Source organism: Elgaria multicarinata, chromosome 3, assembly GCF_023053635.1.
Source record: "Elgaria multicarinata webbii isolate HBS135686 ecotype San Diego chromosome 3, rElgMul1.1.pri, whole genome shotgun sequence".
NCBI classification, from domain to species: Eukaryota; Metazoa; Chordata; class Lepidosauria; order Squamata; family Anguidae; genus Elgaria; species Elgaria multicarinata.
The window spans coordinates 1,242,297-1,260,549 of NC_086173.1; the positions used below are offsets into that span (position 1 = coordinate 1,242,297).

General features: G+C 45.5%; 1 protein-coding gene across 1 annotated transcript in view; it reads left to right on the forward strand.

The window, feature by feature from the left end:
* Positions 1-260: 260 nt before the first annotated feature.
* The window catches only part of LOC134397009 (ovostatin-like), a 70,673-nt gene continuing 52,680 nt past the window's right edge, over positions 261-18,253 (forward strand). The window contains exons 1-3 of the mRNA XM_063123619.1: positions 261-322; positions 13,730-13,913; positions 16,281-16,437. Coding sequence (XP_062979689.1) covers positions 261-322; positions 13,730-13,913; positions 16,281-16,437 — 403 coding nt within the window. The remainder of the gene's footprint in view (positions 323-13,729; positions 13,914-16,280; positions 16,438-18,253) is intronic.

Consider the following 18,253-nt stretch of genomic DNA (forward strand, 5'->3'; position numbering starts at 1 on the left):
GTGGATGGTGCTAACGATGCTGATGATGCAGAGTCTGATTGGTAATCTTCCTCTGGAGAAACAGATTGTGGTGCTGGGGTCGGTGATGGAATCTGAGGCTGAGGCTGTTTTTCTGGCTGACGAGGCGGTGCTGTCGGTATGGGCACCATATTCAGAACCATGGTTACTTGCTCTCGGTATCGACATGATGTCAATGGGACATTGTCAATGGGACATGTCAATGGGACGTGATGTCAATGGGAGTGGCGACTCTCGCAGAGATGGGGCTGGAGGCTCAGGGAATTCTCTCGACACCGGAGGCGGTGGATGGAATGAGTCTCCTGTAAGTTGTCGGTGCCAATATTGATAATCACCATATGGAAAGGAGTGGTATGGTTGGTAATAGTCCCAGCCACCCCATTCATAGGGTCGTCGTTGAGAAGACGTCCAATCCGACCTCCTGTCCCACTCAGAGTGTGGTGAGCGTGACCTATCTCTATAGGTTCTTGGACAAGGTGATCATTCCCTAACTGGAGAGGTTGGAGGGGGTGTTAACCTGTGGGATCTTCTAGTGTCTGATTGATGTTGCTCACACTGAGTGAGTGCTCGCTGCTCACACCTAGACAGCGTCGAGTCTCTTATCTCTCCCTCAGAGATAGATTCCAAAGGTCTCGGTAGCAATGGCAGTTTTTTGTATGCTCTCATAATCCAGTGTAAAAATACAAAACTAACATGTTGCATGTTTAAATAGTGTATTTTAAACACTGATTTGTTAAATGTAAACTACTTAGAGATTTTAATATATTAAACAGTATATAGGTATTACCAAATAAATAAATGAGACTCTGGTCCTTTCGCACAACAAATGTGTGTGTAGAATCATGGCATGAGGTTCACACTCTCTGGCCTCTCTCTGCATTGATGCGTGTTCTCTGAGCTTCTATGCTGTGCAAGCACAGTGTGTACACGTGTGGGTGAAGTTCCGTGATTGATCCTATTGGGCACCAACCGTGATTCTGCACCAACCTGTGTAAAACAACAAATGGCACTTGTTTAAGGCAGAAGAACTTCTACCAGCATCCAATGAAAACTAGACATTTGACCCTCTTATAGTAACTTGTTCTCCTATCTATTCTGTTTAATGCTCTGAGTTTATGAATCAGAGCAACAGAGCCTGGCTTCACTGCCACTTCTATGACCTCAGTTGTGTGAGTAAAGTTCTGAGTGTATTATTGCCCTTGACGTGACTGCCTCTGCTTATCCTCTTAACTTCTTAAGCAAACTTTCACAAGATGATGAAAAGATGTCTTCAATACACAAAAAAGCAATGCACAATATGTTTACTTAACTTGGCTTTTGTTCGCCCTTGGTATGTGCAAGTGGCAGTAATTTATAAGCAAATATTACAAAACAATTGTAGTACGCAACTGATCTTGAGTGGGTTAGCCTGACAATTGAGCTGCTCAGTTATGTACAATTTTTGCCTGAAATCTCATTTTTATTTATTAATAAAAGGCATCTGGAAAGTCTGCAACTGAACACTTTTCCAGGGACTGTGGAAATACGAGCGTCATCACACAGGGGAAAATCACTTTTCCTTACCGTCACTTCTACACCCACGCTTTTGTCCCTCATTACTTCCTCTTTTGAACGAGGAGTAAACAACATGCACATGGACCATTCAGTTGGGCCATTTTGATCATGCTGCTTCTCCTGCACACAGCAGGAGATAGCGGCAAGTTCCGTCACAAAAATATTTTGGATTAACCGGGATCTTCTTTTGTCATGTGAAGAAGGCTTGAAGGGGCAGGATGCAGCCAATGTCATGAATAGGATCTGTGAAAATCCGTGAGTGCCCAGTAATGAGTGTGCAATAAAATGCTTGTAGATGACACCCTACATGTTGCTGTTCCTCAACTCCTGGAAAATACATATATTGGCTGCATTTTGGTTTTTTCATGAAAACCAAGGGTGGGGGATACACATAATTGAGGCCTTAGCTAGACCAGGCTATATCCCGGCGCTTTTTCTGCAGTCTTGGGCTGAGGCCGAGACCGCGGAACATGTGCCCCATTTCCGCGGCTTGATCGCGTGGCGCCGGGAGCTGGGTTCTGGCATGAGACTTCCTACTTCCTTGTAAAGATGGCTGTGCCTGCCAGGGAAATAAGGCCCAATGCAGCTGGGGGCTGGGGGCGCCCCTGTTATCCTGGTAAGTGGGCCCCCAGCACCGGTTGCACCAGTCAGGCTTGCTTCTCCGGAGGTCTCCGGGGTTCCCCGGTGGTGACGGTCAGCCTAGCTGCGGCCAATTCTTTTATTTTCAGGAAATGGTAAGTAAGTGGGAGGGGGGAGTTAGAATGGTGAGCAGTGTGAATGGCGTCATCTGATTGGTTGGTTGATTGGAATGGAGAGAGAGGAGGGAGAATGAGAGGGCAGTTTTGACAGTTGGACAGTGGGAGAGATAGAGCTTTATCACACCAGCATTATACGGTGCAATCACTGCAAATTGCATGCAAAGTACTCAGAAGTTTTCCACCTTATAATCTGCTTTGACTGTGAAGTACTCCCATGTATCCTGCCTTAATTGTGCAACAAAGCAAAAAGATTTGCCGTATTTAGCCCCTACTTTTTGAGTGTATCTTCCGAGCTGCCGCTGGGGCGCAGGAGCAGGATTTTAAAGAAATGCTTTCATCTGCGTAAGCTTTAAAGATAAAGACACCAAAATTGGCACAGTAATAGATATTAGGGAGAGCTTTAAGCATACCAAATTTGAATTGAATTGGATCATCCGTTGATTTTTTATGATTTTTTACATTTCCCCCCTTAAACTCACTTCCTGGTATGCAAAGGATCGCCCAGTAGCAAAAATAACAACCGCGAAAGCTTTAGCACTACGGGGACAATCTGAGGGAAGCAGGTAGGTGGGATGAATCTTTTAGTTAGAAGGAAGGAGTTAGTTAAGGAAAGTTAGAGGGGTCAGTCAGGGTTTTGTGGAGTCAGGGTTGAGGGTAGGAGTGAATGATATTTAGTGGAATAATTGTTAAAGTGTCATTTAAAATCTGTTTCTATGTGAATAAACTTTGTTCTTAGTTTGTTTAAAAATCCATATCTGTTCTATCATTGGCATTACCTCAGGTATACAATACACTCTCACCCTCACAAAAGTATATTATTCCCTCATTCTTTTAGAAAATAAAGAATAGGGTGGTGGCAGCAAAAGAGAGGTTGGATAATAGGTGTCACTGAGGTAGGTGACGCCACACTTGCCTTTTATTATGTACTTAAAATTTACAGTGCAATGTTACATCTGTTTACTTGGAAGTAGGTGCCCCCGTGTCCAATGGAATTATTCCATAGTGAGCATGTTTAAGATTGCAGCTTTAATCTCGGTGTGTGCATTTGGTTGAGGAAGGAGCTGCCTTAGTTTTTGCTTCCAAACAAAACTCAGGTTTCTGCCCAGTGTGACTTCAGAGTGACAGTAAAAACTCATCAAGAAAAGCTTATGTCTTAAAATGCCTTTTAATGCCATTGTAGAATAGTGAGATTGTGTCCATGCAGAAATTGGTATTGGGGGTGTGATGAAGGTGAGTCTCTCCTAGGTTGTGCCACCCCCAAACTGGCAGGTGGCTACATGCCAGATTTGCATTCCTTAATGGTGGAAACCATGTGCTAGCAGACAAAGGGGCAAAACTTTCAACAAATGGAGCGTTGAATGTAACCTATGATTCATTGAGATTGTGCACCTTAACTTGAAAATTGAACGTAGCTTAACTTGCTAATCCAGAACTGACCAATAGAAGGGTTAGAAAGAGACTAACACCCTCTTGTAGTCAGGGCCTATATATAGTGAGATTCCTTTGTTCTGGGTGCCACCATTTTGTAGAACCAGAGAGCACCCCCATACTGCAGTATCAGAAGTAAATGAATTAAGAGCATTCTCCAGCCTCGTGTGTTTGATTGACTACTAAAGCGCCGGGGTAGCGAGCCTTTAACCCCTGGTTGAGGGGCAACAGTATTACTTTAGAGACTGTAGATTGAGTCCAGTGTTGAGTAAACTGTACCCATTGGGAAATGGAAATTCATTTATTCTTATCAGACTGTTTCTGCTATTGAAAAGCAAAGTAAACTGGTAATCTCTGCCACCGTTCAGACCTTTCATGTCATCTATAATTTTGTGTGGGATGTCTGGCTATTTTCAGTTACAAACTATTTCAGATAAATATTAATGCTGCATCATTTTCTGGCAAAATTTCAGTTCCATAAACTCAAAAACAAGAGCAAACAAAACTCTAGGAAAAATTAAGAACATCCAAGAACTGCCACTCTATGGAAAATACTTCAGCCATGTCCAATCCAGTCCAACTGTTCACCGCTAAGAAAGTCTCTAGTCTAACTGGCACACTATCATAAGAGCTTTGCACAGAGTGACCAGATCTACACTTCGTGTGAAATCATTATGATCCCATCATGGTAGTGCTACATACCTATTGTTGATATTATTATTATTATTATTATTATTATTATTATTATTATTATTATTATTGTTACTGTTATTTATATCCCGCCTTTTCCCCAGTATGGGACAAGACAGTTTACAAGATTAAAACATGTACAATTTATTTACTTATTTATTTATTTATTTATTTATTACGTTTTTATACCATCCAATAGCCGAAGCATGTAAATATAAATTGCAAAAGTTAAAATAGAATTAAACCTACAGTGAAATTAAATTCAGGCCCGAACTCCCCCCCAAAATGGCAAAGATCCTGCTGAGTTACCTGATAACTTTGTTTTAAATAGAGGGTTTACACTTACTAGTAGGAAAAATAAAGATTATCAAAATAGAAATATGAATACATCTGGAGGATTTAAGAGAGAAGTTGGAAAAGGGGGGTGGAATTAACAGAGCTGTGGAAAAAATCCACAGATCTGAGAATCCTGAGAGAGAATTTCAAGTAAACCCTTTTTTTGGAATACAGACAAAAGTTGTTATAACTGCATTTTAATGGATCATATTAAACCTAATTGTCCAAGACTGGGAGAGAAGAATGAAAAAACCCACCTCAGTCCGGCGTGTTCAAATACGGAGGAACACAGAACTTGAGCAACCTGAGGCTTCACTTCGTTAAATGTTGAAGTGGGATCAAGTAAATGAATTTGATGACACTTTAAGGAAGAAAGTGACCCTAAATGAATATGTAACTGTTCTTGACCCTGGTGCTGCAATTTACCTAATATGTTCAGATCTATTAATCCTGAGAATATTTTATTCCAGAAAACCATTAAAACTAAAGGTATAAGAGAGGAACCTGTTCAAATTCCTAGCCCTAACCCTAACCTATAGAGATTCTGAGGAAGAATTTGAAGTTGGGGTTAACTCTGAACAATGTGAATTATTTATTTTGGGGGAAGATACTCACAAGAGGCAAATCTACATTGTGACCAGGAACATTACTGCTGTCTATAACCTTGGCGGTGGGAATCCGAACAACCCTATGGCCCCCACAACACTGTCTAGGGGCATAGGACTGCTGTCTAAGTTGATGTGATCCCCAACAGCCTTGGGGATAACACCAATCCTTGTGGTACACCACATGACATCCCTCATTTGGCTGGCCAGGGCAACATGAGAATGAATGAATGAATGAATGAATACATGAATAAAATAACTAGATTTCAACAAGCAGGATAGGTAGGTCTTACCAGAGGTGGCACATGGTGCCATACACACACACACACACACACACACACACACACACACACACACACACACAGTAGCCAGTCCATGTCCTCAAGGCTTAACAGGTTCACAGTGATCCAAGCAAAAGCAACAAGTGTCTGCCTTCAACCCTTCTCTTGTAGTTTATGCATCAATGACAATAGCCATGGTCACACTGGATGTGAGTGACTTGACTCAACAAAAAATCTAGCAAAAGTGTCACAGTGGGCTGCAGGTATTCCTTACTCAGGTGAGAGAGACCTTAGGTGTATCAACCCATTCATCACTAAACAGCTCCACAGCCCTTTTCAGGAGTTTTGAGGTGTGCGACGTCTCCATGGCCATTCTCATCAATCTCTCGACATGGTGACTGCGTGAAGAGAAGAGCTTCCTGTATCAATGGAGACTCTCCAAGGGAGTCGGAACTTTGAGTCTAAGTCACATGAAGAGCCTCCTCAGCAAGGCCAGCCCTCCCCAAAGGTGGAGTGAGTCTCCTGCGCCAGGCAGCAGACCACGGAGAGCAGCAAATTGCACACTCCCCCCCCCACTAGGAGGGCCCCAGAGCCTCACTCCAGTGGGTGCTCCATGGAGCCCTGTCAGCCACTCTCCCAGAGTGTCATTTGCCCATTTCCACAAGGTCTCCAGAGCTGCCAGCCATCTAGTGACACTAGAGCAGGTGCTTTAGGGAGTCCCACCAGACATTCTCCTGCTGTGGCCTCGGCTGCAGCAGGAGAGTTGGGCCAGCAGGACTCTCTGGAGCTACCACCCACTCACAGCACTACAGCAGGTGTTCTAGAGAGCTCCACCAATCCCACTCTTGTGCCACTGCCAATGTCACAGCCAGTGGGCCTTTCCAGAGCAGCTGCGTGCCCTCTATTTCCTACTAAGGATGCCCTCGGAGTGAGACATAGGGTGGGCCGGCAGACTCTCCAGATCAGCCACCCACCGTCAAAGTGAAATGGAGAACAGGTAGCTGCTCTCAGCCACCTGCCATCTGGCTTGTTCTGAAGATCTTGTCTTGCCCTCACTAGAGGAATCCTCCTGAGAGGAAGAAGTAGAGCCTCCAGAAACCAGGGGCATGCTACATCAGTCACTGGCACCAGACCAGGATGATCCTGGGCCTTTAGGGGAGATGGCTTCAGGCCCTTCCCGGTCACAGGGAGGGGAATCTGACCCTGGAGCAGACGCTGAGCAATCCCCAGCCCCAATCCTCAGGAGCACCATTGCCTCAGGTGACAAGCCAGTAGGCCTCCTGCAAAAAGGAGGGCTGACTTACAAAGATGTCTCCTCTGGAGATAGGGACTCCTCTTGAATAGAGCTCTAGCCAGAGAGCTCTAATGGACAGCAGCTGAGCCTGGGTGGGGGCTCAGCAGCCTTTGTGATTAAAAGCCTGCTGTCAGAACTTGCTAGTTGCTGGAAACAATGGCTGAGTTTGGTCCACACGCTAATCAACGGGGGCGGGGGGGTGGTAATAGGAACACAATGGGAAACAACGGTTGATTAGCGTGTCGTCTGAACTCAGCCAATGTCTTCCCAGCTTCTCCTGCCTTGGCTCCTGGTTTCCTGACCCTGCCTGTGCTTGAACCCCTCTGTGATGATCTTGGATTCCTGCTTGACTCTACTACTGAATTGTGTTTGCATTGGATCTCTTAACTGTGCTTTGCCTATTTGACCACGCCTGTTTTGCCTGAATGCCCTTGAACAAATGCCTGTCTGCTGGAACGCTGGGCTGGGTTATTACTTGGCCTTGTGGCCAGCCCTATCATTGGACTGCTACAGATCCTCTCGGTGCAAGCCAGGGGGAAGGGGCTCTCCGTAGAGCTCTGTTGGCTGCAGGAAGTGGCCAGCATGGCTCTTCAGAGAGCAGAGCAGACCCAAATACTTCCTGAGAGCCAAGCACTGGGGGAGGGGAGGGGAGGGGAGGGGAGGGTCAGAGCAGCAAAGCTTGTGGTGCTGCTGCTCCTCAGATACAGGAGGCTGTCCGCTGCACACAGCTACCCTCCATGCCTAGAGGGCAACAAGAATCATGATGGTGAGGGTGGTGCTCATGTGCTCATCCCCATTCTTGTGAGTTGGGCATACATGCTTTACAAAGCCTGAAGAGAGCTACATGCAGGGCCGGTGCTACCATAGAGGCCACTCAGGCGGCCGCCTAGAGCGCCAAGCTAAGAGGGGCGCCAGGCACAGCGCATCACTCACACGCGTTGGCTGTGAGACGGTCTGGTCTGAGGATTCAGCTGGGCCTGGGCGGGCAAGATGGCGCCCTGCGCCCGCCCAGCCAAAGCGAAGCCAGGAACACTGGGGTGGGGGTGGGTCGGCTCCACGTTCGGACTTCCGGAACGCGCCCGGAGGAGAGAGAGAGAGAGAGAGAGAGAGAGAGAGAGAGAGAGAGAATGTCTGGGTGAATGGGGTGCATGGGGTCTTTGAGTGAATGCATGTGTTCATGCGTGTGTTTGTTTGGAGTGAGTGATGCTGAGTGTGTGTGTGTGCACGCGCGTGTGAGTTAGGGGGATGATTTGGAGGTGATATTCCTATTAAATAATGCATTTTACACCCATAGACGTTCCTTTCCAATTTGTTTGCTATAATTGGCATGACGTATTCCTTGCACTTTAAAATAAATTTAGCAGTTTGAAGTTTTGTGTTTCTTATTTTTTTCCCCAGGAAATGTATGTTCTTAAAAATCAAAGTTGGCATTTGGGTGTGTGTGTGTGTGTGAAAGTAGCTCACCTTACCTAGGGTGCAAATAGTCTAGCACCGGCCCTGGCTACATGTCTGTTAGGCAATGGTGGTATTTTGCATAAATGGTGACTTGATACCTACAGAGGGGGAAAGGGTCACATACTTGTCATTGCTGTATGATCTTTAGATATCGCTACCTCAAGGACTGGATGATTCAGAGGATTCTATGGGTTGTTGTTTTTTCGTGTGTGTGTGTGTGTGTGTGTGTGTGTGTGTGTGTTTAACTTACACCAACTTCTTCAGCCTGTGGAAGCATTTTGCTCAGAGCTGCTTAGGGGCAGGAATGCCACCAGCCAGCCGTGACATCACACCCAGCATTCCGGTCCCCCCAGAAGGCCTCCAGGAGATGTTCTCATTTCTTGGTGAGAATGGGCTGGTCTATAACCTCCTTCCATCCTCAGAGACCCTCTCAGTCTTACCACATTTAGCAGAGAGACATGAACTGATGGCCTCCTCGATAGTGGCCTCCATTTTCTAGAATGGCTTCCCTTACAGATTGGACAGGCATCCATGGTGCTGGTGTTCCACTGGTTCGTAAAAATGTCCCTATTCTCATGGGCGTTCCCAGACAGTGGCCTATTGAATTTCTTCATTTTGGATATTTGCTAGATATTTTTGTGGTTTTCTTGTAGCACTTTTCTTTTGTAAACCACCTTGTTATCTCTTAGGATGAAAGATGGCCTATCATAATCAGCAACAACATGGCGGTGTCTTAGATTCCCAAGATCGAATGGGGAGAATGGATGAGGTCAGGAAAAGTTCTGAATGGAACAGAATGGTGGCCTGTTGGCCATCAGTTGACCACCCCTCTGACAACTCTTACAAAAACCTGGGTCAGTGAAGTCAAGGAAATCACTTTGTCATAAAATTACAGCATAATTCCCTGTAATAAAATAGCACGGTAGTTAAGGCAAGTCACGAAAGATTCTGGCATTATAAGCCTCAAAATGCTTACAAAAATGAAACCTGTTTGAGCTTTCATACAGAAGCTCAAAGCAAGGACATTGTGCTTGCTTTGTGCTTCTGTTTGAAATGAACATAGTTGGATATGCAAGTGGTTTGTTTGGCTGCATGAAAGACAGCATGTGCTTTCAGTATATTTTTGGTGTTCAGCACAGTTACACCAAAGTATAATTGTGAGAGTGTTCTATGCACGCACTTCTGAATTAGGGAAGGAAAAATGAGAAGTGGGCCACTTTGGATAATGATTGCTCTTGTCTATTACTTTTTATCTCTTACTTTGCTTTCATGCTGCCCTGCATTGTTTGATAGTAACCACACAAGATTTGCAAAAGTTATTTACCTGACCAACTAAAGAAGGTTTGAAGTTGCAAACCTAAACGGTTTGGGGCCAGGTTATTTGAAGGAACGCCTCCTCCCATATGTACCTGCCCGGACCTTAAGATCATCTACAGGGGCCCTTCTCCGTGAGCCCCTGCCAAAGGAAGTGAGGCAGGTGGATACTAGGAGGAGGGCTTTCTCCGCTGTGGCACCTCGGTTGTGGAATGAGCTCCCCAGAGAGGTCCGCCTGGCACCTACACTGTACTCCTTTCGTCGCTAGCTGAAGACCTTTTTATTCTCTCAGTATTTTAACACTTAATTTTAACTTAAATTTAAATGTTACTGTTCTAACTCTGTATTTTAATCTTATATCAATTTTGCTGCGTGGTTTTATCCTGGTGTGCTTTTTATACTGCATTTTGTATTTGTGCTTTTAACCTGTTGGTTGTTTTACTATGGTTTTAATTTCTGTGAACCGCCCAGAGAGCTTTGGCTGTTGGGCGGTATAAAAATGTAATAAATAAAATAAAATAAAATAAAATATGTGAAGTAAGTTTGCTGGTCTTTGGGTGCTAATCCATTCTGGAATACAAGAATGCAGAGCAAATATATTTGCCAGGAAGTGCTGGGACCAGGGAAACCTGAGGGGAATTCCCTCCCTGACATCCAACTGACAGTAAAGAGGGTTTGTATTTGATTAGCCAAACTGGTTGAATAATAGTCTTTCAGAGAAGCTGTTTCACTATCCCTGAAGGGAAAGAACAGGCTCCATGGTGCGGCAACTGCCGTCATTATTGACACAAGAGATTAGAGTCTTCGTTTGTTTTTTAAAGGTTGTTTCCTATGTTTGTGGCTTTCCCCCCACCTCTGCATTGTTCTCAGTCTTACTTGTCTTTTGTGACTATCCATGCCTCCCATAGAAGCCATTTTGTGGTGGTGCCCAGGACATTTTCTCAAACTGCCAAATGTGCCCGCTGGTCTAAGAAGGCTGCGTACCCCTGCAATCCACCATTCTACCTCAGTCCTACATGGCAGGGAAGTGTTCTCAGGGCTAACCCTAGGATAAAGAGCACCCTGGCTGAGGAGCGCTTCCAGCCTCCCTCCACCCACACCCAGTGGTGCCAAGTTGTGTGGCTTGTGCAGTATTGCAAAACCCCAGCAGTTTAGCAAGGGCTCCACTGCTTCCAATGCAGATTGAAAATGGTCATCTAGTGTTCCTGACAGCCAACCAGGTTACGCATAACTCAACTGCTATTTGTCGTTTTAATCAAAGTGCATTTAGAGCCTTGATGCCTCTGAGCCCTCCTGCTGGCTGTGGCACAATTCCTTGTTTCCTCTGCCGCTGCAATTGGTCTGCCGGGGTTTCTGCAATTGGTCTGCTCGTGAAGAACACCTCCCCCACCCCCATGAAGGTGGTAATGCTTTTGCAATATTTTTTTTTTTTAAAAAAAACACCACCATGGTTTTGTGCTTTTGCACAAGAGTGGCCCTGTTCAGTATTGAGTCCCAGGGATACCCATAAGCTCCTCTTGTCAATGCCCTTTTCAATTTCATGCTCCATTTCCCCTTTCGGCCCTACCTGGAGCTCTTCATGGTTCTGTCTTATTCTCATTCTTGCCTTCCTGGGAAACCTGACTTGCCCCAAACCCAGATCAAGCCCTGATCCATAGTGTAACCCTTCAGCTTAATGGTAAGAGCAGGCTTCAGGTTCAACTTCCAGCATCTCCAGGTAAGGCTGAAAAACCTCTGCCTGAAACCCTGGAGGGTCCCTGAGAGTCCCTGCTGATCATACTGGGCGAGATGGACCAATGGGCCCAGTATAAGGCAGCTTCCTATGTGTCCTTAAGCCAGGCCTCACTAGTGCCCAATGAAACTAAGCAGTCACCATGTCAGAGGCAGAACAGAAAACAACACGCACACATGGCCTGTGTGAGTTGTGAATGCTGCGCTTTTGCATAAAGCAAATGAGGCTCACCTGGTGCCAACGTTGTTATCTTTTTGGCACTTGGTCAAGACTTTTCTCTTCTCCCAGGCATTTAACAGCATTTAATAGCATGTGCTGAGTGGGTATTTTTAAACTGACCCCAGAATAGTTGTTTTAAACCGATAGTGTCTGTTTTGTTTGTATTTTATGCTTTTTATGGTTTTACATTTTGTATATTTGTTTTTAATGTTCACTGTTTTTAATAATAATAATAATAATAACAACAACAACAACAATAATGCACAAATAATAAAGATGGTGCCCAATATTTTCTAACTTTAATCTTCAGTTTGGAACTAGCATATTCAATATAATAGCCAAACAAATTACTGAATAATACTTGCGTACCTAAAACATTTACATTGTTTAATTGTTGTTCAGCACCCTTTTGTTCCCTTGGTTGCTTCTTGGCATCATTTCCTTTTTCTTCCTTGACCTCACTGTCATCAGCTACCTTTGCCCATAATGACATTCAATCCAATTAGCAGTAGTTCCCCACATGATTTTGTTTCCAGTTATTCAGGACATCACCACGTCAGACACAGCTTCATTATGCCATTGACAAAAATCAAAGGAAAACAAAAGAAAATAGTGCTGAGAAGAACAGCATCGAAAACAGTAATATGGTTTTTGATACTTACAAAAATGAATACTAAATGAGGTGGTAATTTACTACAAGTCCTAAAACTGATGATAAGTAACATTTGAAACTCTATAAATTCCTCTAGAGCAGCCTTCCTCAACCTGGGGTGCTCCAGATGTGTTGGACTACAACTCCCAGAATGCCCCAGCCAGCTGGCTGGGGCATTCTGGGAGATGCAGTCCAACACATCTGGAGGGCCCCAGGTTGAGGAAGGCTGCTCTAGAGGTAAGGAGGTGGGAGAACTATTGCAAATTAAACCAGTCTGACAAGCTTATTCTGGAATTTATTTCTTTTTTGTTCTTTTGCTTTCTTGCATCAGGTTTGGAAGCATGGCTCATTGGCTCCATCTTCTTGGTAAAAGGTCATTTAAGATATTTAAACCACCACAACCGGACATAGTTGGATGGCAGAAAGTGCAGTTATTTCCTGATAGGTTGTGAGCGGTCTCAGGGGATGGACTTGGAGACTTGCTAGCATTATAAAGCTGCTGTCCTCTAAAAATAAGAGGTCAGGGAGGCAGAACTAGCTTGGTCCATTGAAGAGGCTGGAACAAAGCATGCTCAAAGACTGTTAAAATAGCCGAATAACCACAGAATCCTAACTGGAAATCCCCCAGCTCTGTTCCTTTTCTCAACTCATTCAGGGCCATGATGTGGCTTCAATTTTTTCTTGGCATATTCATGTTGATTTCTTGTGCTGATGTAAGAGGCAAAGAGGCAGACCTGTAAGTGATAACCTGCTTTTTAAGTCTTTTTTTATATAATTAGCTTGGTTTTAAACATTTAATGCTGTTTTTAACAGTTGCTTATATGTTTTTGGAAGTTAGACTTAGAATCAGACTAACTTTTCAAGTGAGATAGAATAATTCTTCTAGCCTAAGTCCTTAATCGCATGTATTATTAAAAGAGCATGGACGAGGGCAAGGAAACAGAGTTTAATTATAGGATATCTCATCCAGGATTTCACCTTGCTTTTTCTTGATTATGGGTGACGAGGGCCAAAAGGAAAGAAGGCCTCTGTACATTGAGTGGTTGCTAGAAGAATGTAGAAGGTGGGTGTTTCCCCCACACACACAGTCTTGCATGTCAAGCGGCATCTACTGAAGCACCCTTTTTTGCACAACTATTATGCACTAGGGGGTTGGAAAAGGGGAGCTGAACTGTCTTTGCTCCTGTTTGTGTGTGAACAATAAAGTCTTGAATCTGATAATTATCTGATTTCTTCTCACTGAGTTAATCCATACTGCCATGACTTACATGGGCAACTTTCTTCATGAATCCTAAACAATGCCTGCTGCCCAAGACACAACAAAACGATTAGTTTTTCTGTTACCATGATTTCCTTTTGCTGCTAACACAGCTACCTCTTTGGCTTTTCACAGGCAGTACCTCCTAGCAGTGCCTTCAGTACTGCAGACTGACTCCCCAAACACAGCCTGTGTGCATCTCCTCAACCTCAATGAGTCTCTGGACCTGAACGTTCTTCTGGAATATGAAGGACGGAATACCACTGTTTTGGCAGAGCACGTGACAGAACGGAACATCTTCAAATGCAGCAACTTTATGGTAAGTCTTTGTTTCTTGCAGGACAATTAGAATTGTTGCAGATAACAAGCTGAATATGAGCCAACAGTGTGATGTGGCGGCAAAAAAAGCAAATGCTATTTTGGGCTGCATTAATAGAAATATAGCTTTCAAATCACACGAGGTAGTGGTTCCGCTCTATTTGGCAATGGTTAGGCATCATCTTGAGTACTGTGTCCAGTTCTGGGCTCCATACTTCAAGGATGCGGGAAAGATGGAGGGGGTTAGAGGAGGGCAACAAGGATGATCAGGGATCTGGACATCAGGAAAAGCTTCCTGACTGTTAGAGCAGTACGACAATGGAACCAGTTCCCTAGGGAGGTTGTGGGCTCTCCCACACTAGAGGCCTTCAAGAGGCAGCTGGACAACCATCTGTCAGGGATGCTTTAGGGTGGATTCCTTCATTGAGCAGTAGGGCTGTGCTCCGCTCCGTTTCAGATCCCCAAATCCAAAGCGGAGCAGGCCGATCCGCACCTCTGAAGCCCGGATCCGAAGTGGATCGGGGGAGGTGATGATTGGCGCAGAGCAATTCAGACCATTCTGAAGCTCCGGATGCAGGTAAGTGGGCGAGGAAGGGGGCTTACCTAGTGCCGGCGCCACCGACGCAGTCCGTGCAGCAACGGCGGCAGAGCCAGGTAAGGGGGCAGGGGGGAGGGGGGGCTTAACTGCATCCATCACGGTCTGGGTGGCAGCTTCAACTGAGGCCCAGGCCTCAGCTGAATCCACCGCCCAGACCGCGACGGACGCAGGTAAGTGGGGGTGAGGGGGCTTACCTGGCTCCGCCGCTGCAGTCCATGTGACAGCAGCGAACCAGGTAAGGGGGCAGGGGGAGGGGCTTACCTGGCACCACAGGCGCCACTGTCCATGCGGAGATGGCAGCGCCGCCAGGTAAGTGAGGGAGGGGGGCTTACCTAGCTCCACCACCACCCCGCCGCCCCAATCCGCGGTCCTTGCAGCGGCGGATGGCAAAGCCAGGTAAGGGGGAGAAGGACCTATTCGGCCACCATTTTGTCCCCCCTTCCCCACTTACCTGCCTCCGTTGTCCACTGCGGAGGCAGGTAAGTGAGGAAGCGGGGGCAAAATGGGAGCCGAATCTCGATCCAGCCCTCTGGATCTTGCTCCGGATCCAGTTCCGGAGCAGATCGGGAGAGGATCGGATCGACCCGAACCGGTTTGGGGTGGTGGTGCACATCCCTACTGAGCAGGGGGTTGGACTCAATGGCCTTATAGGCTCCTTCCAACTCTACTGTTCTATGATTCTGTGAAAGAGATGTAGAAGGAGAAAAAAAGGAAGCAGAAGAATGAGATGAAATCATAGAAAAGAAGAGAAGCAAGTATTTAGGAAGTGAGTGAAATAACAGTAGCGGGTTGGTTAACGGGTTTTGGAGGAGGGGCAGAAAATGTGAAGGAAGGCTTCAAGGCTGGCCATTCAGTCTGCCCTAAAAATTAACTGCAAAGGCAGCCTTTAAAAAGTTTCCAGCTGGAAGTGGGCACCTTCGGCATGATGACACTCAGAAGTCACAGGTGTCTTCTGAAGGATTCATGGAACAGTCAGTGTGGAAATGTTGGCAGTATCAGAATCTGCAGGTTTGTCTCAAGAGAAGCACTAAAGAACAATGAAGACCTAACAGAGGATGGCCTTTGAGCATGTTCCATCTTGCAGACAGTCTTGCATGTTACTTCTGGAGTGAAATGGTTTAGGTGATGGAGCCCTGCCAGGCACAAGAATCTGCCTTGGAATATCTTCCTCCCTCAAGGTGGATCAGAGCACATGGCCCTGAGACAGAAAATCCAAATGATATCCCCTCCTAATGTTAATTGGCACAACTCTCCAGGATGTTCTCCTACACATGCTCCAGTGAAATGGAGGCCAATACCTTACTTCCTGTTCATTTCACTGGGACTTGTTCAGGATTACAGCCTGGAAGACGGTACCACATGGATGAGATTTCTTTTTTTAAAATCCTTAATAGTGTTTAAAACCTGCTACCAGCACAATTGTCCCATCTTGCTACATGATCGGTTGCCTCTGCCACAGAATTATACATGTTGGACCCACAGTCTAAAAAACACATTGCAAGTAAAATTGTATCTTACATTGGAGCAACTTGTCATTGGAATCCTGCATGCTTTCCACATTTTTCATCAAGCTGTGGGTATTCAGGAAAAAAAAGAATCCCATTATCTGTCTTCTTATATGCCCATACTGATCATTACCAGGCAAGGTTGTAGCCATGAAATTCAGATCAGGTAGTAGTGAAGGCTGGAATTGTTTGCAAAAAAATGCATGGAAACCTCAGTGGAGGTATTCTTAGATGTCCACTGCCTCACTGTTTGGGTTTCTCCCAGGTCCCTCCTGCCAGCTCCAACCCTTTGGCTTTCATCACCATCTCTTTCAAAGGCGCCATCCTCAATGGGTCAGAGAGAAGGGCCGTGGCCATTCAGAATGTAGGCAGTGTTGTCTTTGTCCAGACCGACAAGCCCATCTACAAACCTGGACAGAATGGTGAGTAAGGCATCATTTTATTCTCACTTCTATGGCAGTATTTGTGTTCAAAGACTTTTAGCATAGGATCATAAAATCATAGAATTAGAAGGGGGCTTGAAGGCTATTGAGTCCAATGCAGGAATCCACCTTAAACCATCCCTGACAGATGGCTGACCAGCTGCCTCTAGGGTGGGAGAGCCCACAACCTCCCTAGGTAATTGGTTCCATTTTTGTACTGCTCTAACAGTCAGGAAGTTTTTCCTGATGTCCAGCTGGAATCTGGCTTCCTTTAACTTGAGCCTGTTATTCTGTGTCCTGCACTCTGGGATGATCGAGAAGAGATCCTGGCCCTCCTCTGTGTGATGATCTTTCAAGCACTTGAAGAGTGCCATCATCATCATCTACATAATCTTCAGAATAATAATTCTTATGTTATAATTATAGGAAACTAGGGCAAGAACTATATGTTCAGAATCAGAATAATTTATTACAGTCACAAGACCAGCAAAAAGCAGCAGAACGAGGTCTGAAAAACTGTGCCACTACTTTTCAAAGCAACATTAGTCGAGGTGGAATTACCTGTGAGGCAGAAAAAGCAGGCAGAAGAGTGCTTAAGCCTCCCCGTCCAGCCAGGGTGTCTTGGAAGATCACATGAGGTACAGGGGATCCCAGGATCAGGGAGGGATCATGCCTCCCTTGCCCTGGGATCTCGCCTTTGCCTTTGAGCCCACTTTTTCTGCAGTCTTGGGCTGATTCCAAGACCGCTGAACGTGTCTGCAGATGTAAACAGAAGGGGAGATCTCACAATAAAAATATCACAAGATCTTCAACTCTCTGTCACACTAGACCAGGTAGGTCTAGCTGAGGTCACAGTCTCTAAATGGTGCAAAGAATTCTCAACATAAACACCAGATAAACGTAAGCACCTTTACAACTCCTCCCACACTAGTTTTGCCAGGTAGGGATTGTAGTTAATATGTGCGTAGAAGTCTTCCTGCACCTATTGAGACATTACCAGAAAGAGATTGGAGCTGCTACGCCATGCACTGTATTTTCCTAGTGTTGACACTAGGAAAGTGTCTGTTTCCTCACAGCCCCCAGGAAAGCCAGGACTTCTGAGTAGAAGTGAAATTTTGCTGTAAGTTTACAACCCTCATAACACTTACTTGGGAGTAAGCCCCTTTGAACACAATGGGACTTACTTCTGAGTAGACACAATGGGGATCAGATCTGCCTGCCTTTGTTGTAAGGAGGCATTTTCCCCTCTTTGTTTAAAGCCCTTCCTTGGCAGGTTCATAGCATCAGCTTTACATGCTGCCAATTTTGTGGCATTTGGGATTTATTCCAGTTTTTCTGTGGTTTATTTTAAAATGGAATTGGGGGGGGGGGTGTTTTCCTACAGGAGACCTCCTGTTTGTTTACTACATCATTGAATTGACCCAAACATTTTTGTGAGTGGCCAGGACGAACATGCTACAAATAGCACGTTTAGAGACGCCCAGTAGGTATAACCCACATACATTTTAAAACTCAATCCACCTCACAAAGCCTCTGTTCATAGAAGTGATCTCAGGGAGGGAATCTACACGTCGTACTGAAGGCGCCTGCGTGCGCCTCCAGTCCGCCCTCAAAACGATGGTGTAGACAGAGAAAGAAGAGGCGGAGGAAGAGGCGGAGGAGGTGGCGGCTGGGGAACCAGCACGGTGGGAGTGTGTGTGTGTGTGTGTGTGTGTGTGTCGCCTGAGCAGCCCTGAGTGAAAGGGAGGAGGACAATGGATCGCGGAATTCAAAGGAAGGCAGGAGAGAGAGAGAGAGAGAGAGAGAGAGAGAGAGA